The sequence below is a fragment of the Podarcis vaucheri genome (assembly GCF_965113315.1).
Source record: "Podarcis vaucheri genome assembly, chromosome: 18".
NCBI lineage: Eukaryota > Metazoa > Chordata > Lepidosauria > Squamata > Lacertidae > Podarcis > Podarcis vaucheri.
The window spans coordinates 12,493,042-12,520,892 of NC_138756.1; the positions used below are offsets into that span (position 1 = coordinate 12,493,042).

Genomic DNA, 27,851 nt, shown 5'->3' on the forward strand with positions numbered 1-27,851 from the left:
TGTTGCTTTGCATTATGGATAATGCAGCCCTCCTTTCTTTGCCCCCCCCCAAGTTCCTTTACATTGCTTTGCATCCAACGTTCTACTCGAGGTAGACCCCCTGAAATTAAGGGAACCAAGCAAGTTATGCCCATTAATTTCAACGGTGCGACTCTTGAGTATTAAGTCGTTTGGGATGCAGCCCAAAGTATGTATATACCCACATTAAAGGGCACTCATTCGCGAAGCTTCCTGCAATACCACTTGGAAATTCAGCTTTCAAGTAGTTAAAAAAAGGGGGGCACCTTTAATTAGATATGGCTAAATGTTGCGTCCATGCGTACATGGAATTATTTCAATTCATTCCCGTAGGGAGAATTCGGTGTTTGAAACAGCTGATGGGGACATATTGTGGTTGTTGCTGTTAAACATATACAGCAAACCTATAATTTATGTGGGGAGTTGCGTTCTGGGGGGGTCGGGCCCCAAGCCGAAACTGCATATAGTCAGGACGCATAGGGGGGGTTCAAGGGTGGGTGGGATTGCCAAAGGCGGCTGTTGCTTTTATTCTGATTATGTATTTTGTGGTTTCCTAGCCTGATTTTATTCTGTGATCCTCCCCGAGACCCGTGGGAATAATAATAATAATAATAATAATAATAATAATAATAATATCATCTCCCCTCCCCTGGAAAGCCACCCATTTTCCACCCTACCTTTTATTTATTTTGTAGTTTTGCATTTTTAAAATTGCGCATATAGCTGAATCATGCACAAGTTGAACGTGCGTCAATTGCGGGATTTAGCGTTTAAAACGTTGGGTTCCCCCATTAGTCTTTCTGTTTTACTTTTTCCGTATTGTAAACCCCCTCTGAAGGCCTGGCCCCACTTTCCTGGGAGTAAGCCCCACTGATCTCAGTAGGACCTGCCCCAGAGTAGGCGCGGCTGCTGCCGAGCCGCAAGAACGCTGATCTGAGTAAATACAGTCGCCAGAGAAGCGATCCCGGACCGTAAAGAATAAGAGATTTTCAGCTTAATGCGCATAGATATATTTCCTCCCCCCCCACCTCAAAATGCAGATGTAGCTGCAGAGAGCGGACCGATTTATCTGCCAGCTTCTTGCACGTTTGATCTGGATTACTTCCAGACCGATCCTGCGAGCACTTACTCAGCAGTCTGCGGCCGCCATAGAGGGGGGCTGGCTTGGCCAGGATTTGGGGGTGAGGATTTGCAGCCTTGTAAGAGGGGGCCTGGGGGGCAAGAGGCAGGTTTGGTTTGGGGCTCCACCGGGAAGGGGGAGCCAAAGCCTAGCAGGCAGAACACATAAAAGGGGGCAGCCACCCCACAGCCCTGTTTGAAAGCACAGGCTGCTCTCTCCCCGAATCCCTGCAGGGCCTCAGAGCTGTCCCCCCAGGCCTTTGGCCAGTCTGACCCCCTCTTTCTGCAGTTCTCATAGCACTCTGGCCCAATGGTTGACATTCAATTGATTCTGAATTGATTTGAGAACGTATTTCAATGAATTTATTGCGATTTTATGTAAACTGTGTTATTTTTACTGTGGTTAGCCGCTCTGAGCCCGGCTTCGGCTGGGGAGGGCGGGATATAAATCAAATATTATTATTATTATTATTTGGGCATGGGTACTGGGAGACGCCGTTGGCGGCTGAACCCGCACCCGGAGCCTCTGAGCCACAGCGACCCACGGAGCCCGGTTCCTTGCCACGGGTGGGGCTGGCTGTCAGCGGGGCAGCCGTCTCTCCCCTCCTGGGTCCACGGAGGTCGGGGCCCCTCGATGCCTTCCCCTAAAATAATTCTCCCGCAGGTGGAAGATGCCCTCTCTTACCTGGACCAGGTGAAAATCCGCTTTGGCAGCGACCCGGCCACCTACAACGGATTCCTGGAGATCATGAAGGAGTTCAAGAGCCAGAGGTAAGGGGTTCGGGGGGGATCAGGGCCCCTCTCCCCATCTTTACGCAGCCCCCCAACCCAGGAAACGCTCCAGCCGGCAGCGGATTTTATTTTTCCAGTGTTACCTTGGAACATTTTCTTTTCTTTTATATTTAATTTATTTCTTTTTTACCAGCAACCAAACACAGTGAAACCCCCCCAAAGCGGCTGATACATTGGGTATACATAATCAATAATAACATATTCATAAATCTGGCGTTGGGTTTTTAAACCGGAGGGTGGAAACAAGGGGAACGGGAATCGCACCCGAGTTGGGGGACCCATGCCTCTCCGTTGCCCATTGAACACCCCCCAAAATCTCCCACCCTCATATTGGGTCCTGCCTCGTTCCTATCCAGGGTGGATTTGATTTAAATCAAATCGTTAGTCCGTAAGGCTTGATGTAAATCATTATTTTCTTTACAGAAAGACTCATTCTTGCTGGCACCGTCTTAATATTTACAGATGAAGTTTTCGTTTTTGGGATAATCGATTTTCAGAGTCGTTTTTACAGCTCTTATCAAAAATGATTGTTCTTTTAGAAATACATAGACAGATAATTATGAAATTATGGGGAGGTTTAATATGTTAACTCTGTGGTTCCCCCCCCCAAAAAAAAATGTTTAGGGGTACTTTCATTCTCCCACTCCTATTGAAATACTCCTCCTCAATGAGGCCAAACTTAGATTCACAAAATATTTAGGGGTATACGTCCCCCCCCAGGAAAAAAACCCACTGAGTTAACTGTGTACATTTGGACAACTTTTCTGCTGTACTTTATTGGAAGGAGAAAAGCAATCATTTCCTTCATAGCAATTTAGACAATTTGCTTAACTAAAACAATGACGTTATAGCGTATGTATCCATGTTTGCTAACTGATGTGGCTAAACAATTAAGAAAAACAAACTTTTGAGTTTTAGCGCACATGAAAAACATTATTTCCTGACGAATAGCCTTTGGACTATAATGTAACTTGGAACAGAAAACCTTTAGAAATGTTTTTCCTCATTTTAAAAATCTGGTTTATTTTTATTTTTTTAAGAAATCCTTGATTTTTTTTATTCCCCCTTGTCTTCAGCATCGACACCCCCGGCGTCATCCGCCGCGTCTCGCAGCTGTTCCACGAGCACCCTGACCTCATCATCGGCTTCAACGCCTTCCTGCCTTTGGGCTACCGAATCGAGATCCCCAAGAACGGGAAGCTGAGCATCCAGGCGCCTCTGGCCGGCCAGGTTAGACCAGGAAGCGGGCTTGGGGTTTGTTTTGACGATTTCCGCTCATCCCTACGGGGAGATTTATTCCCACCCCCAACCCCCTTTAAAAAAAATCTTTTTTATTCAGTTTTACACTACACATTTAAATTCAAGCAGCAGACTTAATCGTCAGCATTCCCTGAATCTTTAGACTTCCCTCTGACCTTCCATGGTTAATCATTTTCAGTCTTTTATAATAATAATATTAATAATAATAATAATTTTTATTTATACCCCACCCTCCCCGGCCAAAGCCTGGCTCAGGGCGGCTAACACCAATAAAATCACAGTAAAAACGTAATAGGGGGGAAAGGGGAGGGGGAAGAAAAGGGAAAAAAACCCCTTCAATTTAAAATACAGGTTAAAATGCAGTGTTTAAAATGCAGCCTCATTTTAAAGTAGCTGATAAATCAAGGCCATAAAGGGAGGGAAACATAAGGGTCAGACCAAGTCCAAACCAAAGTCAGAAAAGGTTTACTGACCCCTGGTCTCAGCGCAGGACAAGGAGCAGTTGACAGAGGAAGGGACGGGTGGGTGCAAGAGTTTCATCATCATCATCATCATCATCAACAACTTTTATTTATATTCCGCCCTCCCCGGCCAAAGTTGGGCTCAGGGTGACGAACATCAGACACATAACATTTGTATAAAATCAAACGATAATTAAATTAACTCCAAAAAACAGGTCCAAATCAAATAGAAGGGACCTTGGGGTCGTCTAGTCCAACCCCCCCCTCCCCGCAACACGGGAGCAAGGCGACGAGGAGCACCCAGGCGGAAGGGCGGCTGCTTTCACACACACACACACACACACACACACACACACACACACATGTGTTCAGCCGCTGCTGACCCCCAACTCCCCCTCTCCTCCTAGGTGTCCCTGGACCCCGTCCAAAGCCCCCTCTCGGGCTCCGGCCTCATCCTGCACTACTGCCAGGAGAACGCCCACAACCACGGCGACTGCCCGGAGGACTTCTGCCACCAGCAGCCCCACCAGCAGCAGCAGCCGCAGCAGCAGCAGCAACAGCCCTGCAAGGACGACTGCCGGCTGCAGGTGCCTCTGGAGTCGGACTCGGTGGAGTTCAACAACGCCATCAGCTACGTCAACAAGATCAAGACCCGCTTCCTGGATCACCCCGAAATCTACCGGTCTTTCCTGGAGATCCTTCACACGTACCAGGTGAAAGGTCTCCTCTCTCCCCACGGCGTTCCGGGGTCAGGAAACAAAAAAACCCCCCAAAATATAACCCTGGTTGGTGCGTGTGGTGTGGTCTGTGGGCTGCCTTGCCCTACCTGGAAATAAGTTGCCACCATTTTAGTTTAGGTTTAGTTTAAGTTTAGTTTAGTATTTAGTTTAGTTTAGTTTTGTTTAGTTTAGTTTAGTTGTTCATTTCCACAGCAAATGTTACGTACCAAAAGCAAAACGAAAGATAAACTAATCTTGCATTAGATATTCTTAAAGAAAGCTATTACAGTATACATAAGTAAACGGTCAAGAAATCTAGGATAAACGTGTATTGTTTAAAAGAAATAAAAGGAGAGAGAGAGAAAAGAAAGAGAAGAGGGGGAAAAGAGGGATAAAGAAAAATGCACGGCGACAAAACCGAAAAATGAATAAAACTAAAACTACCTACCGAACAAAAAGCAGTGTTTCGTTAATTCAAACCAGTACCAGGGTATTCTGTTCATGAAGCCCCCGTCCCTCAACGCTGACCCCTCTCTCACTTCTCAGAAAGAACAGCTGAGCACCAAAGGCCGCCCTTTCCGGGGCATGTCGGAGGAGGAGGTCTTCACCGAAGTGGCCAACCTCTTCCGGGGCCAAGAGGACCTGCTCTCCGAGTTCGGACAGTTCCTCCCTGAGGCAAAGAGGTCTCTGGTACGTGGCAGGAGGGGGGCACCGGCGGCCGGGAAGCCCCCTGAGAACACTGGGAGATGCTGTCGGGGACAGAGCCTGGGACCTCCTCCCTGCAAAGGAGTGTGGGGGTCTCCCCCTGCGGCTGCCCCTTGTCCCTCTCTCCTTCCTCCTTCGCCTGCTCTCTGAGTCTCCTCCATCTTCCTCCGCAGTTCACGGGGAACGGGCCCTGCGACGCCAACAACATCTCCAAACTTGAGCACGAGAAGCACATGGAGCACAGTAAGAAACGTTCCAGGCCCCTGTTGCTTCGACCCGGGCCCGGCCCGGCCAAGGTATCCGACCCGGACGCGGAGGCGGGTGGGGTGGGGAGGGGTGGGGAGGCAGAGGAGCCTGCGGGGGGTTTGATGCGTTGTTTCCAGGGGAGCCTGGCGGGTTTCAGCAGGGTCCGCTCAGGGTGGGCAGGTTGGGCTATTGAGCAGCGCCGAGCCCCGCTCGTGAAAAACAGAACCGTGCTCACACGAGCCCACACGGACGTGCGTGTTTCCTCCCCCCCCCCCGCAGAAGAAGATGAAGCTTCGGGGGACGAAGGACCTCTCGGTGGCGGCAGTGGGCAAGTACGGCAGCCTGCAGGAGTTCTCCTTCTTTGACAAGGTGAGTCAGTCGTCCGGCACGGAGGCCGGGGGTGTGTGTGCGAAATTTCAGATTTAGATTTCTGTGGAAATGATTTGCCGTTTGGTTGTGTGTGTTTTTTTGATGTGGTTTATTTATTGTTTATGACTTTCATAATCATGTGCCGTATTTTTCGCTCTATAAGACGCACCAGACCACAAGACGCGCCTAGTTTTGGGAGGAGGAAAACAAGAAAAAAAAATATTCTGAATCTCAGAAGCCAGAACAGAACTGCTGCGCATTGAAAGCAGCAATCCCTCTTGCTGTTCTGGCTTCTGGGATAGCTGCGCAGCCTGCATTCGCTCCATAAGACGCACACACATTTCCCCTTACTTTTTAGGAGGGGAAAAGTGAGTCTTACAGAGCAAAAAATATGGTAAATCTTGTCTTGTTGCAAGCTGCCTTGAGCGTTGTTTCTTTAACTGTGGAAAGGTGGCATACAAATGATGATGATGAAAAGGCGTGGGGGGGGGCACAGCGGAGGGCCCCCGAACCTCCAACCTGCACAACTCTGCCAAAGGAGGGGAGCCAGACAGGCCTTTCCTCCCTGAGACCCCAGAGCAGTCAGTCAGGACTGGGGGGGGGGCCTTTCGCAGCCCTTCCTGGAGCACGGCAGAACAGCCATTTGCCAGGGACGCTCTTGTTGCGGATCCTCATGGCTGGGGACAGGCCTAGGGGTCCCTCCGGGCTCTGCAAGTGGGTGCTCTAACCACTGAGCTACCCAGCCCCATGGTGCCCCCTCCCACCCCCGGCTGGTTCTTCCGCTCAGGTGCGGCGAGTCCTGAAGAGCCAGGAGGTGTACGAGAACTTCCTTCGGTGCATCGCCCTCTTCAACCAGGAGCTGGTCTCGGGCTCTGAGCTTCTCCAGCTGGTCACCCCCTTTCTGGGGTAAGTGGGGGCTGCCTTGAGTTGGGGGGCTGCGGGAGGGTCTTCCATCTCCCTTGGGGAAAAGGCAGGCAGGGCCTAATCCCGGCAGCCAGGCAGAAGCGGACAGCTTCCTCTTGGTCGGCTTGGCGAGGAGGGAGGGAGAACACTGCCCCCTCCCAAATTTTCAGGAGAAAACTTCCACCCCCCCCCAATTTCCCAGAAAACACTTTGCCTCTCACAGATTTCCTTGTCGTTTGTGTTTACGTATGGCTTTTCACTTGGGAAAGCGACGGCTCAAAGCAAATTTACACAGAGCCGATCAGAAGGTCGGCGGTTCGAATCCCTGCAATGACGGGGTGAGCTCCCGTTGCTCGGTCCCTGCTCCTGCCAACCTTCCCCTCCTGGTCCGAAAGCACATCAAAGTGCAAGTAGATAAATAGGTACCGCTCTGGCGGGAAGGAAAACGGTGTTTCCATGTGCTGCCCTGGTTCGCCAGAAGCAGCTTAGTCATGCTGGCCACATGACCCGGAAGCTGTATGCCGGCTCCCTCGGCCAGTAAAGCGAGATGAGCGCCGCAACCCCAGAGTCAGCCACGACTGGACCTAATGCACAGGGGTCCCTTTACCTTTACCTTACCCCAATATACTTACATTAAGAGAGCCTAAAACCCCCGGCGTGCAAAAGAAAGCAGGAGTATGTGGGAATAGCCAGAACCGAACCTTCAGGGGCAAATTTCCAAGTCGGGCGTCTTCTAAAAAGGCTCCATTTCTCGACAGAGTCACTGCCCGCCCCTCTCTGGTTTCTCGCTGAAAACATCAGCTCGGCTGCACATAAAACACCCCAGATTTTTGTTCTCCCTTCTTCCCCATGCACACTTTTGACAAGTAACAATTCTGCCCCTCGGTTAAGAAACCTTGCGTTCATTCCCATCCCTCCGCTCGTGAGTTTCTTTAAGATATAGCAGAGCCTGCAGGCAAAACGTCGCCAGTTCGGTGCCCGTCGGCTGCGCCTTCCCCGAGTTTTCCGACTCGAATCCCCACCGCCCCTCCATGGGGTCCTGCCGCACGCAGCCCACCTTTCCCCCTCCTCACCTCCCTTCCCGCAGGAAATTCCCGGAGCTCTTTGCTCAGTTCAAGTCCTTCCTGGGGGTGAAGGAGCTCTCCTTTGCGTCCCCCATGGCGGACCGCTCGGGGGACGGCGTCTGCCGCGAGATCGACTACGCCTCCTGCAAGCGCATCGGCTCCAGCTACCGGGCGCTCCCCAAGACCTATCAGCAGCCCAAGTGCAGCGGCAGGACGGCCATCTGCAAAGAGGTAGGCCGGGGGCGATCGGCAGAAGGAAGGCGGCGGCGGTGGGGCGTCCCGGGGACTCCCCTGGACTGAGGGCGCCCCCTCTCGCCCCCGCAGGTGCTGAACGACACCTGGGTCTCCTTCCCCTCCTGGTCTGAGGACTCCACCTTCGTCAGCTCCAAGAAGACTCCCTACGAGGAGCAGCTACACCGGTGCGAGGACGAACGCTTTGAGGTGGGTGCCTCCGGCGACGTGGGCAGGCTCAGGGCCCCTGCTTGGGGGGCGGAGGGCCCCAGGTCCTTCCTCAAGGATGGCTCAGTCCCTGGGGGGTGTCAGGCTTCGGGGAAACTGCTTTCTCTCCCCCCGCAACCCTTCAAAGCCCTAAACGGCCTCGGCCCCGTATCCCTGAAGGAGCATCTCCACCCTGGACACCAGGGTCCCTCTCCCAAGGACCTTCTGGCGGTTCCCTCCCTGCGAGAAGCGAGGTTACAGTGAACCAGGCAGAGGGCCTTCTCGGTGGTGGCGCCCGCCCTGTGGAACGCCCTCCCACCAGATGTCAAGGAAAGAAACAAACTGCCAGACTTTTAGAAGACATCTGAAGGCAGCTCTGTTTAGGGACGTTCTTAATGTTTGAAGTTTTATTTTGTTTTTAGTGTTCTGTTGGGAGCCGCCCAGAGTGGCTGGGGAAACCCAGCCAGATGGCAGGGTATAAATATTATTATTATTATTATTATTATTATTATTATTATTATTACCACCAAAGCAATTATTGTCCCTTACCAGTTTAAGAGTGTTTAATGATCACAGCAAAAGAACAACGCAGCCATTCTTGGAGTGAAGGCACTCTCAATTAAGTTTCCCTCCTACTTCCTCCAGAGTCATGCAATATTCCTTCCCTCTTTGAGCATGTGACATTCATTCCCTCTTTGAGCATGCAATAGTCCTTCTCTGCTTGAGCATGCAATATTCTTGCTGCTGCCTCCAAATACGTAAATGAACCAACTCTTTTGGTATATGCAACATTTGTTCCCTCTCTGAGCATGCACATTCTTTGCACGCAATATTCTCTCCCTCCTTGAGCTTGCAATATTCTTGCTGCTGCCGCCAGATACGTAAACAGACCAACTCTATCCATTTCCATAATCTCTAAAAAGAAAAGATGGGGGGGGGGTGTTGACGCCATCTTTAAACATATTTTATTCATCTCATCATCCTGGGGCGTCTGGGGCCGCCATGAGGACAGGAAGCTGCCGAGTTCGTTTTTCTCCCCGCGCTCCTGACCCTCACGTTGCTCCCTCTTCCCCCGCCCAGCTGGACGTGGTCCTGGAGACGAACCTGGCCACGATCCGGGTGCTGGAGAGCGTTCAGAAGAAGCTGAGTCGTATGTCGCTGGAGGACCAGGAGAAGTTCCGCCTGGACGACTGCCTGGGGGGCACCTCCGAGGTCATCCAGCGGCGCGCCATCTACCGCATCTACGGCGACAAGGCGCCCGAGATCATCGAGAGCCTCAAGAAGAACACGCTGTCGGCCGTCCCCATCGTCCTCAAGAGGTGAGAACCGCTCCCCTTCCAAAAACAACAGAAGCGATAAGAAATAAGTCAATAGATAATATTTTTTTAAAAAGAGTGGGAACGTTTCAGCAATTGCTTAAGGAAACAAGGTTCCACCTCTAAGATTTGGTTGTGTTTGCAATACAGTGGTACCTCGGATCACATACGCTTCAGGTTACAGACTACGCTAGCCCAGAAATCGCGCTTCAGGTTAAGAACTTTGCTTCAGGATGAGAACAGAAATCGTGCAGCGGCAGCAGGAGGCCCCATTAGCTAAAGTGGTGCTTCAGGTTAAGAACAGTTTCAGGTTAAGAACGGACCTCCGGAACGAATTAAGTACTTAACCCGAGGTAGCACTGTAACTCCGTAAATAGGGATACGTCATTTCCGCATACCAAGGCGAGGAGAAAATATTAAATACAGGGGAATTTTTTTAGTAAGGTGAAACGAACCGTTACAAGGGAGATGGAAGTCAACCACATCACAATAAATAAAGTAAGGATAGAGATTCAGTCCGTACGTAGCGGTATATATGAGAAAGGCCACTGTCAGGGGTTCAGAAGCAGAGACGCAGAGAAGGGTGGAAACAGAGAGCGAGGGGGAGGAAGCCGAAGGGAGAATGAGTGATGATGACGACCCGAGATCTCCAAGCCTAAGCAGTGAGTCAGAGGACTCCCAAAAGGGAGCCCCAGTGAGCAGAGCAAGGGGGGGATCCGGGGGGACACCCCAGGAGGAAGGGAACAGAGGAGATTCAGAGAGCAGCAGCTGGAAGTCGGGACCCACGCTCATAACTGAGGGCGGCAGCAGCTGGAAGTCGGGACCCACGCTCAAGACTGAGAGCAGCAGGGAGGAAGGTAGCCAGGCATCGGGTTCCGGAGGCTGTCAGCAGGAGGGAGGGCACGAGTCAGGGGTGGTCACGCCCTCCTCAGAGAGCGAGGCAACGGTTAAGAGGAAAGTAGAGAGTTGGGCGCGCGCGCCAAGTTCAAATGCAGCGGAAGCTGGAGCAGTAAGCAGCCCGGAGAGTGAGCCAGGTCCTAAAGCCCGCCGCAAGGAGGCAGAAGGATCAGGGGGGTCAGCGTCAGAGGAGAGTAGAAGGGAGGAGGCCCAGGGGGGCAGAAGGACCCAGAGACGTAGGGAGAGGCGAAGGAGGTGGAGCAAGGCTAGGGTATTAAGCTGGTGTGCAAGAGGCGGGGACTCAGACGGGTCTTCGCCGACCTAGAGCAGAAGGTGTAGAGCTGCACGCTGCAGTTCGGAAATGAAACCTGTAACTCAATAAAGACTCTTTTAAAGTGGACGCTGTGTGGCGTGGTCCTATGTGAGCTGGGACCTGGTAGCAGCTCTGACAGTAAGACCCGTCTCATCAAAGCTTCAGAAACCTGAAACCTCGCAGCGGGAGCAGAAGCCGCTAGGGGAGGAAGAGGGGTGTCTGTAAGCGAGCTCACAAAGGTTAGCAAGATGACGGAAGAACAGAGGATCTCCGCGCTGCAAGAGGCAGTGACCCAGTTGTCCTCAGAGGTATTGGCTTCCAAGAAACGGGAGGAGGAGACTACAGCCGCCTACAGAGACCTACACGCCAGGTTTGAAATGCTTGTTAAGCAAGGGCAACCGGGACCCAGACCGGAGGGCGTGGGATTGGCACGGAGAGCAGGAGGGCTGGTGGCTCACTTCGATGGGACTTTGCAACAGTACCCTAATTTTAGAGCAGACGTAATGTGCGCACTGCAACTGCTGGCAAAAGACTTTAGAGATGAGGAAGAGAAGGTGGGGTTCATATTGTCCCATTTGCATGGGGATGCCAAAGCCTGGCTGCGCAATTTGTGGAGGGATAAAGATCCGGCGCTTCAGAATGCAGATGCCTTTATCAAAGCGATGGATGCGTGTTTTTTGTCTACTATTGATGTGGATCTTGCCAGACGGGAGATTCATGGACTAAAACAAGGGAGGGCGAGCGTCCGGCAGTATCACGCCCGATTTTTTGCGCTGGTCAGTGCTTTAGAATGGGATCGGGATTCGCCCCCTGTCAGAGACCTCTTCTGGGAGGGTCTAAGTTCTGCGGTTAAGGATGAAATTGCAAGGGGGGAGAGGCCCCGAAGCACGCAGGAGGTGGTCCAAAGGGCGCTGACTGTGGGGGTGAGGCTGGAAGAACGTCCATGGTGCAGAGATGAAGGACGTGGAGGGCGCGAAGCAGCGAGAAGTTTCTCTTTCGTTCCGAGGGAAGCAGCGCGTGCGCAATCCACACCTCCGCCAGGAGGGGGAGGGGAACCGATGGAGGTTGGAGGTGCAAGGGCTCAGTCAGCAGCCAGAGCCCTAGCACCGGCAGCAGTGAAAGCGAAGCCTCCTAGAGGGAACAGGAAGTGTTACATCTGCGAGGATCCAGGCCATTTGGCGAAGGAGTGTCCCCGGAGGCTCCACAAGCACACTGCAGCCTCAGCAATGGTGACTGCAGCAACGCAGCAAGGAGAACCACAGCAGGGAAACGACGATGTCTGGCTGGAGACGGAGGCACTGGGGCCCAGCCAGACGCATCTGTGAAGCAGTCCCCAGCAATCTTGCAACCCACGGATCCCCTCCCACCCAAACCAGTAGTGCAGCTCACAGCATCTCTCCAGCTACCCGACGGCGTCACTATCGAAGTGCCGCTTTCTGTGGATTCTGGAAGCAACGCAGACTTTATAGCGCAGAGCTTTGTGGAGCAGCACGCTATACAGCTATTGCCTGCCACTCTGCCCCTGCAAGTCGTCACAGTGGATGGCAGAGAGTTGCTAGGGGGGCAGGTGGTGAAGCAGACGCCACCGATGGTGATGCGCCTTGGCAACCACAGGGAAGTCATCAGTTTTAATGTCACCCAACTGTCGGACACGCCCATTGTGTTGGGCATGAGTTGGCTGGACAGGCACAGTCCGACACTGGCTTGGTACCAGAGACAACTGATCTTCGGCTCCTCTTATTGCGCAGAACACTGCATCCTGCCCCGACGGGAGGGAGAGGAGGAGGAATCACAACTGCAGTTGGGAACGTTGCAAGCGGTCCCCCACAAATACGCGAGCTTTTTGGAGGTCTTCTGCGAGAAGGAGGCGGACAAGCTACCCCCTCACCGGCCATATGACTGCAGGATTGACCTCCTACCGGGGGCGACGCTGCCGAAGGGGCGGCTATACTCCATGTCTGAAGATGAAATGCAGGAACTCAAACAGTTCATCGAGCATAATCTGGAGCGTGGCTTCATCAGAGAGTCCAAGGCAGTGGGGGGCAGTCCCGTTTTCTTCGTGAAAAAGAAAGACACGCCCCAAAAAAGACTAGTTGTGGACTACCGCCTTTTGAACCAGATGACCAAACCGTCTGATTACCCCATGCCCAGGATTGACGACCTCCTCGCGACGGTGCGCAAGGGACGCGTGTTCACCAAGTTGGACCTGCGAGGGGCGTACAATCTCATCCGCATGCGGGAGGGCGATGAGTGGAAGACGGCCATGTTCACACCGCTGGGCACCTACGAATACAGAGTTATGCCCTTTGGATTACAAAATGGCTCTCACTGTTTTCAAGCTTTTATGCATCACGTGTTGGAGGGACTCCTCTACAAGACATGCGTCTGCTTCCTGGATGACATCCTGATTTTCTCTGACTCGCAGCAAGCTCACGACCGAGACGTGAGGGAGGTGCTCAGCAGGTTGCAACAACATAGACTGTACGCCAAGCTGGAGAAGTGCCAGTTCGACACGACGGAGGTGGATTTCCTGGGATACAAGTTGTCGGACAAGGGGATAGCCATGGACAGCACCAAGGTTCGTGCGGTATTGGATTGGAAAAGCCCGCGCAACCGGAAGGAGGTCCAGCGGTTTGTCGGCTTCGCCAACTTCTATCGCAAGTTTATCAAGGGGTTCGCGATGCAGACGGCAGCAATTACGGACACGCTCAGCTCCAAAAAAAAGAAATTCATCTGGACGGAGCAGGCGGAACAGTCCTTTCAAGCGCTCAAGCATCTCTTCGCATCGGAGAAGCAACTGCTGCATATCGACCCCAGTAAGCCGTTGAGGGTAGAGACAGACGCGTCAGACAGAGCCGTGGGAGCTGTCCTGCTGCAGCGAGACCCGCAGGGGGTGTGGCGGCCGGGAGCGTTCTACTCCAGAAAGCTCAGCAAGTCGGAGCAGAACTACACCATCTGGGACAGGGAGTTGCTGGCCATTCATGCAGCTTTCAAGGCGTGGAGGCACTTCCTAATCGGCGCCAAGCACACGGTGCAGGTCTGCACGGACCACAAGAATCTGGAGCACTGGCGCACGGCTCAGTTCCTGAACCAGAGGCAGATACGTTGGGCGGAGTTCTTTGCTGACTTCAATTTCCGAATAGAGTACGTCCCAGGCGACACCAACATCATGGCGGATGCACTGTCCCGAAAACCGCAATACCTAGAAGAGGTGACGCCAGCGGCGGCCATGCACATCTTCGCACCGACGGCGTGGGCGTGTGCCTCAGCTACAGTAGACCTGGATGCGGTGCGACGTGCATTGCGGGACGACTCATTCGCGCAAGACAAGATGGCGGAACTGCTCAGAGGCACGGCTACCACGGACGAGTTCCAGGTGCGGGACGGCTTGCTCCTACGCAAAGGGGCTGTCTATGTACCAGGAGACGACCTTCGCGCCAAGGTACTGCAACAGTTGCACGACGCACCCACGGCCGGTCACTTTGGCACAGAGAAAACGATGGAATTAGTCGCGAGAGACTTCTGGTGGCCCAGGCTGAGAGGAGAGGTCGCGGACTACGTCGCGAGGTGCGACACCTGCCAGAGGGCCAAGCCGGTACACAGACCACCGGCGGGACTGTTAGAACCGCTGCAAACACCGTTTGAACCGTGGGAGAGGGTGGCCCTGGACTTTGTGACGGATTTACCCAGCTCGAGAGGCAAGACAGCTGTGCTAGTGGTGGTGGACTTGTTCACCAAGATGGCACATTTCATTCCGTGTGCGAAGGTGGCCACGGCGGAACAAACCGCCAAACTGTTCATAGATCACGTGTTCAAAGTGCATGGCCTGCCACGGTCTATCCTGTCCGACCGCGGACGCCAGTTCATCTCGTCTTTCTGGCAGAAGCTGATGGGTTTTCTAAATGTCAAGGTCAATCTGGCATCAGCAAGACACCCGCAGACCAACGGGCAAGCAGAGAGGGTCAATGCCATCATGCAGCAGTACCTGAGATGCTATGCCAATCAACAGCCTGCGACGTGGGTGGATTACCTGCCGCTAGCCGAGTTCGCTTACAACAACACGAAGCACGTGTCCACAGGAGTGACGCCGTTCTTTGCCAACAATGGGAGGAATCCCAGAACCTTCCCGGGACTGGAGAGAGTGGGGGAAGGAGAACCACAGACGGCGGACGCGTTCGCGTCAGAGCTGCAGGCGGTCCACGATCAACTCAGACGGCAGCTGGAGCTAGCTAAGCACGCCTACAAGGTGCAAGCTGACAAGCACAGGCGGGTTGGCGAAGTGATCCAAGTGGGAGACTGGGTCTGGTTGGCAGCCCACGCAGTGCCGACCAGGTCGCTTGCCAAGAAGAAGTTGGGGCACAAGCAGATCGGTCCGTACCAAGTCGAAGCGCAGATCAACCCGGTAGCCTTCCGACTGGCGCTGCCGGAGGGTTCCAGAATGCATCCGGTGTTCCACAGGTCGGTGCTCACTCCCTACAAAGCACCTCACAGGTTCCAGGAGCCAGGGACGGCGCCAAGTCCGCTCCGGGAACGGACGGAGACGCGGGAGGTGAAGCACCAGGACCACATCAACGAGGTCACGGAGATTTTGGACTCCAGATGGGGGGAAGAGGGAGTCGAATACCTCTTAGCCAGAGAGGGCACCCGGGCCAGCGCCAATAGCTGGGTACCAGACTACGCTTTGGAGGAACCCCTGCTCAAGGACGAGTTTCATGCCCTCTTCCCACACAAACCCATGCCAGCGAGCTTCTTCGACGACTGGTTGTTCACACCCACACTTTCTTCCAGCACGTTCCATGGATTCGACTCAGAAGGGGAACCCGCACGGAGCACCCGTTCCCCAGAAGGTTCACCGGCAGGTTCGGCATCAGGCAACTCGTATTGGTGGGACGATCGACCAGAGGAGCGATGGCGCAGGAAGTGGCTGGAGATGCCAGGTCGAGCGACCGACGCAGAGACTGACATGGACGTGTTCGGGGAGGACCTCGGGTTCGAGCACGGCGGTACAGAGATGGAAGAGCAACAAGTCAACGTCGACGACCGCGAGGGGGAAGACTCGGAGGTCTTCAGTTGGCGGCCACCCACGGGGAGCGACCTGTATCCAGCATTCCCTCCCATGATGATGGAGCGCCCAGCACCCACACCTGACAGCGGGGAGGGGGGAAGGGGGGGCTTCGAGGGGGGGATGGATGTCAGGGGTTCAGAAGCAGAGACGCAGAGAAGGGTGGAAACAGAGAGCGAGGGGGAGGAAGCCGAAGGGAGAATGAGTGATGATGACGACCCGAGATCTCCAAGCCTAAGCAGTGAGTCAGAGGACTCCCAAAAGGGAGCCCCAGTGAGCAGAGCAAGGGGGGGATCCGGGGGGACACCCCAGGAGGAAGGGAACAGAGGAGATTCAGAGAGCAGCAGCTGGAAGTCGGGACCCACGCTCATAACTGAGGGCGGCAGCAGCTGGAAGTCGGGACCCACGCTCAAGACTGAGAGCAGCAGGGAGGAAGGTAGCCAGGCATCGGGTTCCGGAGGCTGTCAGCAGGAGGGAGGGCACGAGTCAGGGGTGGTCACGCCCTCCTCAGAGAGCGAGGCAACGGTTAAGAGGAAAGTAGAGAGTTGGGCGCGCGCGCCAAGTTCAAATGCAGCGGAAGCTGGAGCAGTAAGCAGCCCGGAGAGTGAGCCAGGTCCTAAAGCCCGCCGCAAGGAGGCAGAAGGATCAGGGGGGTCAGCGTCAGAGGAGAGTAGAAGGGAGGAGGCCCAGGGGGGCAGAAGGACCCAGAGACGTAGGGAGAGGCGAAGGAGGTGGAGCAAGGCTAGGGTATTAAGCTGGTGTGCAAGAGGCGGGGACTCAGACGGGTCTTCGCCGACCTAGAGCAGAAGGTGTAGAGCTGCACGCTGCAGTTCGGAAATGAAACCTGTAACTCAATAAAGACTCTTTTAAAGTGGACGCTGTGTGGCGTGGTCCTATGTGAGCTGGGACCTGGTAGCAGCTCTGACAGCCACGAAAGGACTGAATCATATTGAATTGCGTCTAACGGACGACGCAGATTGAATCTTTCTGATTTGATTTTGTTGCTGTCTTTGTTTTGTCTTTTTCTTTTGTCTTCTTTTACCTTTTTGCGTATGTTGAGATGAAAGAGTCTGATGTCATTTGATCTATATAGAAGTTACCGATGTGCGTATTTGTCATTTGTGTATTTATTTGTATATTTAAAAAAACCCGGGGGGGGGGCAAGGAGAGTGGTGGTGGGCAGGTTGGGCATCTTCCCGCAGTCTCACCTTTGCCTCCTCTCCGCTCGCCCGCCCCGCAGGCTGAAGGCGAAGGAGGAGGAGTGGCGGGAGGCCCAGCAGGGCTTCAACAAGATCTGGCGGGAGCAGTACGAAAAGGCCTACCTCAAGTCCCTTGACCACCAGGCAGTCAACTTCAAGCAGAACGACACCAAGGCCCTGCGCTCCAAGAGTCTCCTCAACGAGATTGAGAGTGTCTACGACGAGGTGGGTGCGGGGGCCACACGCCCCCCTTTGCATGGGAAGCTTCAAGAGTCGGCCTGCCGGAATCTCCGGTGGCAGGGAGTTCCACAGGACAGGGCGGATGAAACGAGAGGCTCGGTTTCTCGCCGTCAGACGGGGCGATCTCAGCAATCGAGAGCTCGGGTGCCCCCTGAGTCGCTCAGGGCTTTGCAAACACATGGAGAGGAGCTTGGCCATGCCTTGGTCGTAGGGGGGGGGGGCAGCCATTGCAGCCAGACTGGGGACTGGGAGTGGCTGCCGAGACCCTGTAACACCGGTCCTGAAAGACCTACACTGGCTCCCAGTACGTTTCCAGGCACAATTCAAAGGGTTTGGTGCTGACTTTGAAAGCCCTAAACGGCCTCAAAGGCCCAGTAGAACTGAAGGAGCTGTCCATGGAGGCGCAGGGCAATTCTGTGTCCAGGGCGGCTGTCTGCCAGCTCCATCTGGTACACAGGATGAGACCCTCCCTGCCCACAGACTGTCTCACCAGACTGGTGCATGCTCTGGTTGTCTCCCGCTTGGACTCCTACCATGCGCTCTCCGTGGGGCTCCCTTTGAAGGTGACCCGGAAACTACAACTAATTCAGAATGTGGCAGCTAGACTAGTGACTGGGAGTGGAGACCATATAACACCGGTCCTGAAAGACCTACATTGGCTCCCAGGACGTTTCCAAGCACAATTCAAAGTGTTGGTGCTGACCTTGAAAGCCCTAAATGGCCTCGGTCCTGTATACCTGAAGGAGCGTCTCCACCCCCATCGTTCAGCCCGGACACCTGGGTCCATCTCCGAGGGCCTTCTGGCGGTTCCCTCCCTGCGAGAAGCGAGGTTACAGGGAAGCAGGCAGAGGGCCTTCTTGGTGGTGGCGCCCGCCCTGTGGAACGCCCTCCCTTCAGATGTCAAAGAGAAAAACAACTACCAGACTTTTAGAAGACCCCTGAAGGCAGACCTGTTTAGGGAAGCTTTTAACGTTTGATGTTTTACCGTGTTTTTAATATTCTGTTGGGAGCTGGGGAAACCCATCCAAATGGGCAGGGTATATATAATAAAATGCTTGTAGTAATCATTCCCTTAAACTGGTCCTTTCTTCGGTGTTTCTAAGCAAACATTCATGCCCTTACGATACAGGAAACCGTGCTTTTCCTTGTATTTTAAAATGGGGTTTCAGAGTTGTTAGGGGTTTCTGAATGTTTCATGTAGATTTTCAGTTTCATCATTCTGTGTGGGATAATGACAATAAAGATATCGTTGTCGTTAAGTCCATCTCTCTCTCTCTCTCTCTCGAACCTCCAGCACCAGGAGCAGCAGTCTGAGGGACGGGGCGCCCTGAACGAGCCCCACCTCATCTTCGTCTACGAAGACCAGCAGATCCTGGAGGACGCGGCCGCGCTGGTGGGCTACTACGTCAAGCGCCAGCCCACCATCCAGAAGGAGGACCAAGCCACCATCTGGCAGATCGTCCACCGCTTCGTCCCCGACCTCTTCTTCTCCCAGCCCCCCGGCCACGACCCCCCGCCGCCCCCCGCCTCGGAAGAGGCGCCCGAGGCCGGCAAGGGCAGCCCCAAGCGGCCCCCCGCCCCTGCCCCTCCGCCGGACGCCCGCGACTTGCGCAAAAGGGCTCCCCCGGCCGAGGACAAGCCGCTGCCCCCCTCCGCCACCGCCCCGGAGGCAGCCCACGAGCTGCGGAAAAGGACGCCCCCCGCCGACGAGAAGCCCCCCGCCCCGGAGGGCCACGAGCTGCGCAAGAGGAACCCCCCTGCGCTCGCCAGGGAGAAGGGCGGCGGCGGCTCGGAGGGGGCAGCGGCAGGGGCGGCCTCTCCCCCCGCCCCGGCTGCCCCTTCCTCTTCCCGGCCGCGCCGCTCTCTGGACAACGTCTACGCGCTGTTTTTCGCCAACAACAACTGGTACTTCTTCTTGCGGCTGCACCAGACGCTCTGCTCCCGGCTGCTCAAGATCTACCGGCAGGCGCAGAAGCAGCTTCTGGAGTTCCGGGCCGAGAAGGAGAGGGAGAAACTGCTCTGCGACGGCCGCAAGGAGAGGGCCAACGACCCGGCCATGGAGCTGCGCCTCAAGCAGCCCAGTAAGCAGGGCGGCGGGGAAGGAGGTCTGCGTTCGGCCAGGGACCGGGGAGGGGGGTGGCTCTCGGCTTCCAGCCCCCAGCGAGGCCAGGGAGGGGGAAAGGGGGTCGCGGAGGATGTGGGAAGTGGCCTCGCCACTCGGCCCTCCTAGCTAGAAGTGGGCGGTGATTGCGAGTGTCCGAAACCAGTGTGGCGCTTGCTCACGTTGCGCCGGCGGCAGCTGGAGACCTGCGACGTGGTGCCAGCTATGATCATAATGATAAGATTTAGTGGTGTCCGCCTCTTGGTGACCCCCTGGACCAGAGCACGCCAGGCCCTCCTGTCTTCCACTGCCTCCCGCAGTTTGGTCAAACTCATGCTGGTAGCTTCGAGAACACTGTCCCACCATCTCGTCCTCTGTCGTCCCCTTCTCCTTGCGCCCTCCATCTTTCCCAACATCAGGGTCTTTTCCAGGGAGTCTTCTCTTCTCCTGAGGTGGCCAAAGTCTTGGAGCCTCAGCTTCAGGATCTGTCCTTCCAGTGAGCACTCAGGGCTGATTTCCTTCCGAATGGAGAGGTTTGATCTTCTTGCAGTCCATGGGACTCTCAAGAGTCTCCTCCAGCACCAGAACTCAAAAGCATCCATTCTTTGGCCATCAGCCTTCTAGTGATAAGATAACCTAATGATAAGATAGGATAGCTCCTTCTGTTCCTATTTATTCATGAGGACTAGAACCTTAGCTTGCCCTTAAGGGAAGAGCAGTACACCCCGGAGATCTTCTGCCAGCCAGTGTGGGCAGCCCTGGGCTCGACAGACCGCTGATCTGATCCAATCTGAGGCAGTCTTCCCCTGCTGCTTTTTTGATGGCCACGCTGCCTCCCCCACCCTCTGGTCTCCAGCAATCGCAGAATCCTAGAGTTGTAGATTCAAACGGGACCCCCAGCGGTCATCTATCCCAGCCCCGCCACAGGCGCAGGATTCCTGATGGGTGGCTGGGGAATAGGAGCCCCGGCGTGTCGAGATACTGGGTGCCCCATCTCTGCACCCCACAGAGGGGTTTTGTGTCTCGTGTGTGTGTGCGTTCTTGCCAGGCGAAGTGGAGCTGGAGGAGTACTACCCGGCCTTCCTGGACCTGGTGCGAAACCTGCTGGACGGCAACATCGACCCCACCCAGTACGAGGACACCCTGCGGGAAATGTTCACCATCCACGCCTACGTCGGCTTCACCATGGACAAACTGGTGCAGAACATCGTCCGGCAGGTACCTCGTAGGGGGTGCTTGTTTGCAGGGGGGGGGCCTGCCCCAAGGGGGTGCTGGACAGGAGTTGTGGGGGACACAGGCCGGCCACAGCTGGGCCCCCTGCCCTGCTCCACACAGGAAGGAAGACACGAGTGTTTTTGGGGGCCCTCCACCACTCTGCCTAGGACTTTTGAATCACAGAATTGCAGCGTCTGATTTTTCTGGCAAATGGTGTTTAAGGAGAGGACAGAAACCGCTGGGTGAAAAGCTGACCGGCAGCCCAGAGGTAGCGTTGATTTATGACGGGGGGGGGGGGAGGTTTGCCCTGAGACTTGCTCACAGATTTATGGGCAGCTGATGGCCAGGAAGTGGAAGGGGCAAGCAGACGATATAAAGAGGTGGGGGATATATAGCTATTAATGATCTATTAACATGTGCTGTTAAGGTAAGGCGGGGAACACGCAGGAGGAAAGATTCTGAGGAGATACAGAAGGTGTCTGAAGAATTTGCACTAATAATAATACTAATACCTGGTAATGGTCACTGGTTGCATTACCTGGGCATCCCGGCCGTTCTTGTGTCATGGTAAATACTTCAATTCCTGAATCCAGGTCACAACCTCACCCTAATGCGCCCTTAAGACAGGCTTTGCAAGCGACAATCATCATAATAATTTATTTATACCCCGCCCATCTGGCAATGGGAAGGTTTTCCCCATTTGCAGAGGAATATTTGAGGTCATTGGGAGAGTTCAAATGGCTTCAGGATTGCTCTGCTGTACTATTCCGGGTGCATGGTTCATACGTTTAGATATGTGTGCGTTTAATAAGAGTTTTTGTCCTGTGACACCTTAACATTCTGACCACGTCCCCCTGGCTCCAGCTGCACCACCTGGTGAGCGACGACGTCTGCCTGAAGGTGGTGGAGCTCTACCTGGGCGAGCGGAAGCGAGGGGCGGCCGGCGGCAACCTGTCCTCCCAGTGCGTCCGGGCGGCCAAGGAGACGAGCTACCAGTGGAAGGCGGAGCGGTGCATGGCGGACGAGAATTGCTTCAAGGTGCGGCACCCCTGCCCTCCACCCTCTGCGGCTCGGCTTGCCCGGAAGTGGGGGGAAGTTGGCCACGCCGGTGGGGCGGGGAGAGACCCCTGGAACGCTGCTGGCGGCGGGGGGGCGGAGGGGGCGCCCCTTGCGGCCGGAGCGCATGTGTGTGAGCGCCTGCCTCCCCTCCCCGCAGGTGATGTTCCTTCAGAGAAAGGACCAGGTGATCATGACCATTGAGTTGCTGGATACAGAGGAGACCCAGACAGAAGACCCCCTGGAGGTCCAGGTGATCCCTGCCTCCCTATCACGCGCGCCATGAGATCCCTCCCTCATGGGAGGCCAGTTGCGCCTGTCTTCGGCCCTCGCGCCCCAACGGGTGGGCCGCAAACCACAGCCAGTCTCCCTTGCGCTTCACTGCTTCTGCTGCTTCTGGGAAGAACGAAAATAACAAGGGCAACAATTTTATTATTTATACCCCACCCATCTGGCTGGGTTGGCCCCGGTTTAGCTTGGCAGCTGCAACCCCTGGCTTAGCGTTGCAGCTGCACTCTCTGGCTTTGCATTCCAGCCGCAAGCCCCGGTTTAGCTTGGCAGCTGCAACCCCTGGTTTAGCGTTGCAGCTGCACTCTCTGGCTTTGCATTCCAGCCGCAAGCCCCGGTTTAGCTTGGCAGCTGCAACCCCTGGTTTAGCGTTGCAGCTGCAATCTCTGGCTTTGCATTCCAGCCGCAAGCCCCGGTTTAGCTTGGCAGCTGCAACCCCTGGCTTAGCGTTGCAGCTGCACTCTCTGGCTTTGCATTCCAGCCGCAAGCCCCGGTTTAGCTTGGCAGCTGCAACCCCTGGTTTAGCGTTGCAGCTGCAATCTCTGGCTTTGCATTCCAGCCGCAAGCCCCGGTTTAGCGTGGCAGCCGCAATCCCTGGTTTAGTGGTGCAACTGCAACCCCGCATTTAGCATGGCAGTTGCAATCCCTGGTTTAGCGTTGAAGACTCAGTCCTGGGTTTAGCCTTGCAATCGCTATCCCCGGTTTAGAACTGCGGCCTCAATCCTCGCTTTAGCGTTGCAGTTTCAATCCCTGGTTTAACCTTGCAGCTTCAGTCTCTTGTTTAGCAGACTCAGTCCCCGGTTTAGCACTGCAGCCCCAATCCTTGCTTTAGGATCCCCGGTTTAACACCGCAGCCGCAAACCCCGGTTTAGCTTGGCAGCTGAACTGGGACATCAATTTGCTGCTCCCCAGCCAACCTGTGCTTCGCCCGTGCCTTCGTGCTCCCGGTTTACGCGGGGTTGGCTAGCGCGGACCAAACCACAAAGCCTGGTTTGACCCCCGGGCGTCCAGCTGGTGCCCCCAAACCTCGTGAGTGTTGCTTCCTGCCTTTTCTTCTCTTCCCCAGCACTTGGCCAACTACGTTGAGCAGTACGTGGGGGTGGAGGGGACCCCCAGCGGCCAGAACGAAGGCTTCCTCCTGAAACCCGTCTTCCTGCAGAGGTGAGGGACCCTCCGGCGCTCGGGGGGGGGGCGAGTCTTGCTTGGCAAAGGTGGCATCCCTCTCTCCCTCCTGCCTCTCTCCTGCCCCCCAGGAACCTGAAGCAGTTCCGGCGCTGGCAGTGCGCCCAGGTCCAGGCCGCCCGAGACAAGGCCCGGGGCTCCTGGAAGCAGCTGGTGGGGGTGGAGAGCGCCTGCAACGTCGACTGCAAGTTCAAGCTCAACACGCACCGAATGCTCTTCGTCATGAACGCGGAGGATTACATGTACCGGCGGGGGGCCCTGGGCCGTGCCAGGCAGGTGGGTCGCGAGGGGGGCTATTTCCATTTGCCTTTACAGCGGTACAGTCTCAAGTAGGGCCGGGGCCTTTTCAGTACTGGCCCCGACTTGGTGGAACGCTCTGTCACAAGAGACTAGGGCCCTGCGGGACTCGACATCTTTCCGCAGGGCCTGCAAGACGGAGCTGTTCCGCCTGGCCTTTGGTTGGGACTCAGTCTGACCCTTATGTTTCCCTCCCCTTACGGTTTTGATCTATGGGCTACTTTTAAAATGAGGCTGCATTCTAAATTTTAACCCGCATTTTAAACCCCCCCCCCCATTATGTTTTCACTGTAATTTTACTGGTGTTAGCTGCCCTGAGCCCAGGGAGGGCGGGGTATAAATAAAATATTATTATTATTATTATTTACCTTGGTTCCTGAGCGGCTTGGCTCCCCAACAAATCGGCTCCCAAACGCTGAAAAGCAGGAAGGAAGCGTTCCGGTTTAAGAACGCTTTTCAGAAGCCGAACGTCCGACGCGGCTTCCGGTTGGGTGCAGCCAATGGGAAGCCGCGCCTCGGTTGCCGAACCGTTCTGGAAGCCGAACGGACTCCCGGAACGGATTACGTTCGACGACCGCTGTATAAAATTTACACTCAGCTCTTTTATTATTATTAAGTTTATATACCGCTCTATACCTGGAAGTCTCAAGGCGATTCACAGGAAAGATTGCAGCCTATATAACGGGTCAGCAAAGTTTTTCAGCAGGGGGCCGGTCCACTGTCCCTCAGACCTTGTTGGGGGCCGGACTTTTTGGAAAACGTCCAAAAACCAGAACACTTCCAAGTTTTTGGTGTTTGGGAACCAAGGTACCACTGTAAATACCTGGGGAGAGCATCCCATGGGCAGGGAGCCACTGCGAAAAAGGCCCTGTTCTGGACCTCTTGCAGAAGAGGCACACAGAGGAGAAGGACCTTGGGGGTGGTGAGCTCAAGTCCAGCTCCTTGGCTGGAGGGGGCCGATTTCCGCCGGTGACCCTCCCCTCCCTCTCTCTCTCTGGGCAGGCGCAGCCGTCGGTCTTGCTGCGCTACCACCGGCGCTTTGAGGCCTGGCACCTGGGCTGGCTGAGCCGGCACGCCGGGCGCGAGGCCTCGGAGCTGGTCCAGGACTGGCTGATGGGCGACGACGACGAGGACCTGCTGCCCTGCAAGACCACCTGCGAGACGGTCAGCGTCCACGGCGTCCCGGTCAACCGCTACCGCGTCCAGTACAGCCGCCAGCCGGCCTCCCCCTGAACCCCTTTTCTCCCTCCTTCCCTCCGGCCGGGGGGGGGGAACGGTGGGTGTCCTACAGCCAGCCCACCCCTGGTATTTACCCGACCAGCTTTGTGGGGGGCAAAGTGTCGTTTTCTCCATTTGGTTTCTGACTTTGGGGGGCGGCTCGTTTGGGGCGCCCTCCCCGCATGGCACGGGACGGACTTGGGGGGGGGGTCTCCAGGCCTCGGACTGCTTTGTTTTGGCCTGGGAGGGGGGGCCAAGGATGTGAACGGCAAGGAAGGACCCAGGAGACGGTTTCGGATGCCCTCCCCACATGGCACGGGGGGGTGCGGGGCTTTGGCAATGCCCAGAGCTCTCCGGGCCTCGGATGGGGACCCAGGAGATAAAACTCAGAGCCCCCCACCACCACCGCCAGGCCTTTCTCCCGACCCCCCCCCCCCGCCCCAACCCCATCGGTCACTGTGCGGTGAGCACTTCCGATCGCCCAAACGCGAGGCCTTGTGAGAAGCAAAGGGGGCTTTCCTTTCTACGCCCCCCCCTTCCCGCCCCACGGACTGCGTGGCCTTTTTGGTGCAAAAAATAAAAGCTGTCCTCTTGTGTGCGGTTGGGGGGGCAGGTGGCTCAGCCCACCTGGAAGGGGGGGGTCGTCTCCCGCCGTGGGCACTTTGTGGACCATCCCGGCTGTGGGTTTTTTGGGGGGCGGGACAAGATAAAGGGTCTGCTCCTCCCCCCACCACCTCCAAGACGCTCCAGGGGTTTATTTCTTGGGGTCCCAAAGTGGGGGGAGGCCATTGCCCTGAGTGGTTTCTTTTGGGGGGGTTTCTCTGTTTCCTTTGCGAGATAATCTTGGGGGGGACTCTGTTGTCCTTTTATTTCTCTCTCTCTGCGCCCCCCCTCCAAATTTGGCCATGGAAGACACACTTGTGTGTGTGGTTTTGGGGGTCTGCCCCTCCCCTCCTCTCTCTCCCTCCAATCACTGCCAAGGAATGGAAGACCCCCCCCCCAAAAAAGGAAATTGATTGGTTCAAACCTCCCCTCCAAAAAATATCAGACCCCCCTCCACCCTCCTTGTACTCCAGGAAGGCTCCCCCCCAATCCCCATATCTCCCCCCCCATACCTGCTATTCTCCCAAGCAGAGGGAGGGGGGACCGACTGTGCCAAAATCTCTCTTAACGAAACAATGACTTAAATGGTAGCTTTGTGGCTTAACGTGTCGTTTTTCTTTTCTTTCTTTTTTTAATTGGGGGGCCATTGTGGGGTTTGGAGGGGGGGGAGAAACCCTCCTCTACCCAGCTCCCCCCCCCAACTCTTCCTACTGGCCATATTTCTTCATCCCATTGTTTTAAAAAATAAATAAATCCAATTTAATTTATAATCTGGGCGGGCAAAGTGTCCATCTCTCCAAGGGGGGGGGCGTCAGCAAGGCAACGGGGGGGGGGGGGCTTCCGGAAGCCGGGAAAGATCTGTCCGTAGCAGAGAACACGAGAGACAATGCTTCTGGGTGTTTTCTTTCTTCTAAATTTCAATTTTTATTTTGTCTCCGAAGGATCTCTCTTCCTTCTCTTCTTCCTCTATCCCCCCCCCACCGCACCCCCCCCCCGGCTTCCTTCCGCCTTTGTATTTGCTTTTGCCAACTCTTTGAATGTAGTTTTTAAAAGAAATTATTTATTTGCACATCAAGTAAAAAATAAAATATTAATTTTGAAAACGCCAGAGGCTCCCTCGTGTTCTTCCTTCTCCCGTGGAACAGGCGGTGGGGCCCCCGTGCGAGGAGCGTAGGTCGCCCAAGGGCCCCCTTCTGGGGACTGGGTGCAATGTTCCCATTCCCAGCCCTTTAGGGGAGATGGGTTCCGTGTGCGAGTTCCCAGAGGGAGAACCCAATCTCTGCACAGACAAGACGGGGAAACGGTTGCACCAGTTTGAGGGGGAACATCCAGGAAGAGTATTAGTGGCCGTGACGGTGAACCCTTCTACAGACCGAGCGCCCAGACTGCAACCCAAAACTCACTTCGTTATCGCAAAGTGCCAACCCGGCAATTTAACCTGAATACTGAGCTTTTAATTTAAGGGGGAAAACCAACTCACATATTAACATCTTTTGCCTAAAAAGAAACACACACAATAAGAGCGCTTCCAGTTACCGTATTTTTCGCTCTATAAGACGTACCCGACCATAAGACGCACCTAGTTTTTGGAGGAGGAAAACAAGAAAAAAAATATTCCGAATCTCAGAAGCCAGAACAGCAAGAGGGATCGCTGCACAGCGAAAGCAGCAATCCCTCTTGCTGTTCTGGCTTCTGGGATAGCTGCGCAGCCTGCATTCGCTCCATAAGACGCACACACATTTCCCCTTACAGGAGGGGGAAAGGGAGTCTTATAGAGCAAAAAATACGGTATACAAACACACTTTTTATTGAAAGGCAAAAGTTTGCATCTGGCATGCTTTGGAACAGTTAATACAATTTTGGCTTTTGTATGCACCCTGCTCATTTGTCACGCTTTCAGAACGGACGCTGCTGTGCTTCGTCGTTCCTCTTCGTCTTCTCAAGTGTTTCACGCAGAGCGTAGAATTTATTTTATAGAGCTTTCTTGAAGTTCCAACCCCCCCTCCAGATTTCCTAAATCTAACCAGTCTAAGCCGGAAAGACCAAGTTGGTCACACCGGACTTGATCTGGAGAAGGAAGAAAACACAGGGTTGTCGCCGTCTCACGGAACCGTAAAAATCTGGCAAACTCGGCGGTGCTGGGGTGACGGTGGCACGTGTACCCACAGAGAGGTCTCCGAGTGCCCCATCTGGCGCCCGTGCCATAGGTTCGCCGCCACCGATTTAAGGGGCTGCCTGGCCCCAAAACTCTCCCCCACACGCGGGGGTCTCCCGTGCCACACGCGGGCTGCTATCAGTTGCCAGAAGTTTCCTCTTTCTCTGCATCCTTTGAGGTCATTTCCTAGCGCTTATCAGCAGCAGAAAAACAAGCCCTTGTGGGGACGCAAGGATGTTTGTAGCAAGGGGGCTGGGAGAGCTGCGGCCGGTCTCTGTCCCTCGCCAATATGCCCCTTGGAGACGGCCTGCGGAAGGACGCTGCCCTGGGGACCCCCCCCCTTTGGGAACAGCACCCATCGCCACTTCTGAGCCATTGCCATAGCTCAGGGGCAGAACAAATAATTATACATGCTTTATCAACCGCCTGAGAAAAATACAAATCATTAAACAAAGCCACAGAGACCTGCGAACTACCCAGCCTAAAATGGACTTTATAATGTCTGGTTTCAACAGATTTTTCAAATGCTTAACTCGAGTCTTTTAGATAAGTTCATGAAGATGCCAGCAAAAGCCAAGTTCGGTGTTATTCACAATACCGAGAGATGCTAGCGGA

The 27,851-nt window shown here is 54.8% G+C and overlaps 1 protein-coding gene across 1 annotated transcript in view; it reads left to right on the forward strand.

The window, feature by feature from the left end:
• The window catches only part of SIN3B (SIN3 transcription regulator family member B), a 27,263-nt gene extending 1,076 nt beyond the window's left edge, over window positions 1-26,187 (forward strand). The window contains exons 2-19 of the mRNA XM_082206265.1: window positions 1,802-1,908; window positions 3,006-3,159; window positions 4,058-4,363; window positions 4,916-5,059; window positions 5,248-5,370; window positions 5,600-5,689; window positions 6,477-6,595; window positions 7,680-7,887; window positions 7,981-8,097; window positions 9,175-9,413; window positions 16,923-17,106; window positions 18,416-19,202; window positions 20,271-20,440; window positions 21,302-21,475; window positions 21,654-21,746; window positions 22,848-22,942; window positions 23,035-23,239; window positions 24,263-26,187. Of these exons, the coding sequence (XP_082062391.1) occupies window positions 1,802-1,908; window positions 3,006-3,159; window positions 4,058-4,363; window positions 4,916-5,059; window positions 5,248-5,370; window positions 5,600-5,689; window positions 6,477-6,595; window positions 7,680-7,887; window positions 7,981-8,097; window positions 9,175-9,413; window positions 16,923-17,106; window positions 18,416-19,202; window positions 20,271-20,440; window positions 21,302-21,475; window positions 21,654-21,746; window positions 22,848-22,942; window positions 23,035-23,239; window positions 24,263-24,493 (3,546 nt within the window). The 3' untranslated portion in view covers window positions 24,494-26,187. The remainder of the gene's footprint in view (window positions 1-1,801; window positions 1,909-3,005; window positions 3,160-4,057; window positions 4,364-4,915; window positions 5,060-5,247; window positions 5,371-5,599; window positions 5,690-6,476; window positions 6,596-7,679; window positions 7,888-7,980; window positions 8,098-9,174; window positions 9,414-16,922; window positions 17,107-18,415; window positions 19,203-20,270; window positions 20,441-21,301; window positions 21,476-21,653; window positions 21,747-22,847; window positions 22,943-23,034; window positions 23,240-24,262) is intronic.
• The last annotated feature ends 1,664 nt before the right edge of the window (window positions 26,188-27,851 follow it).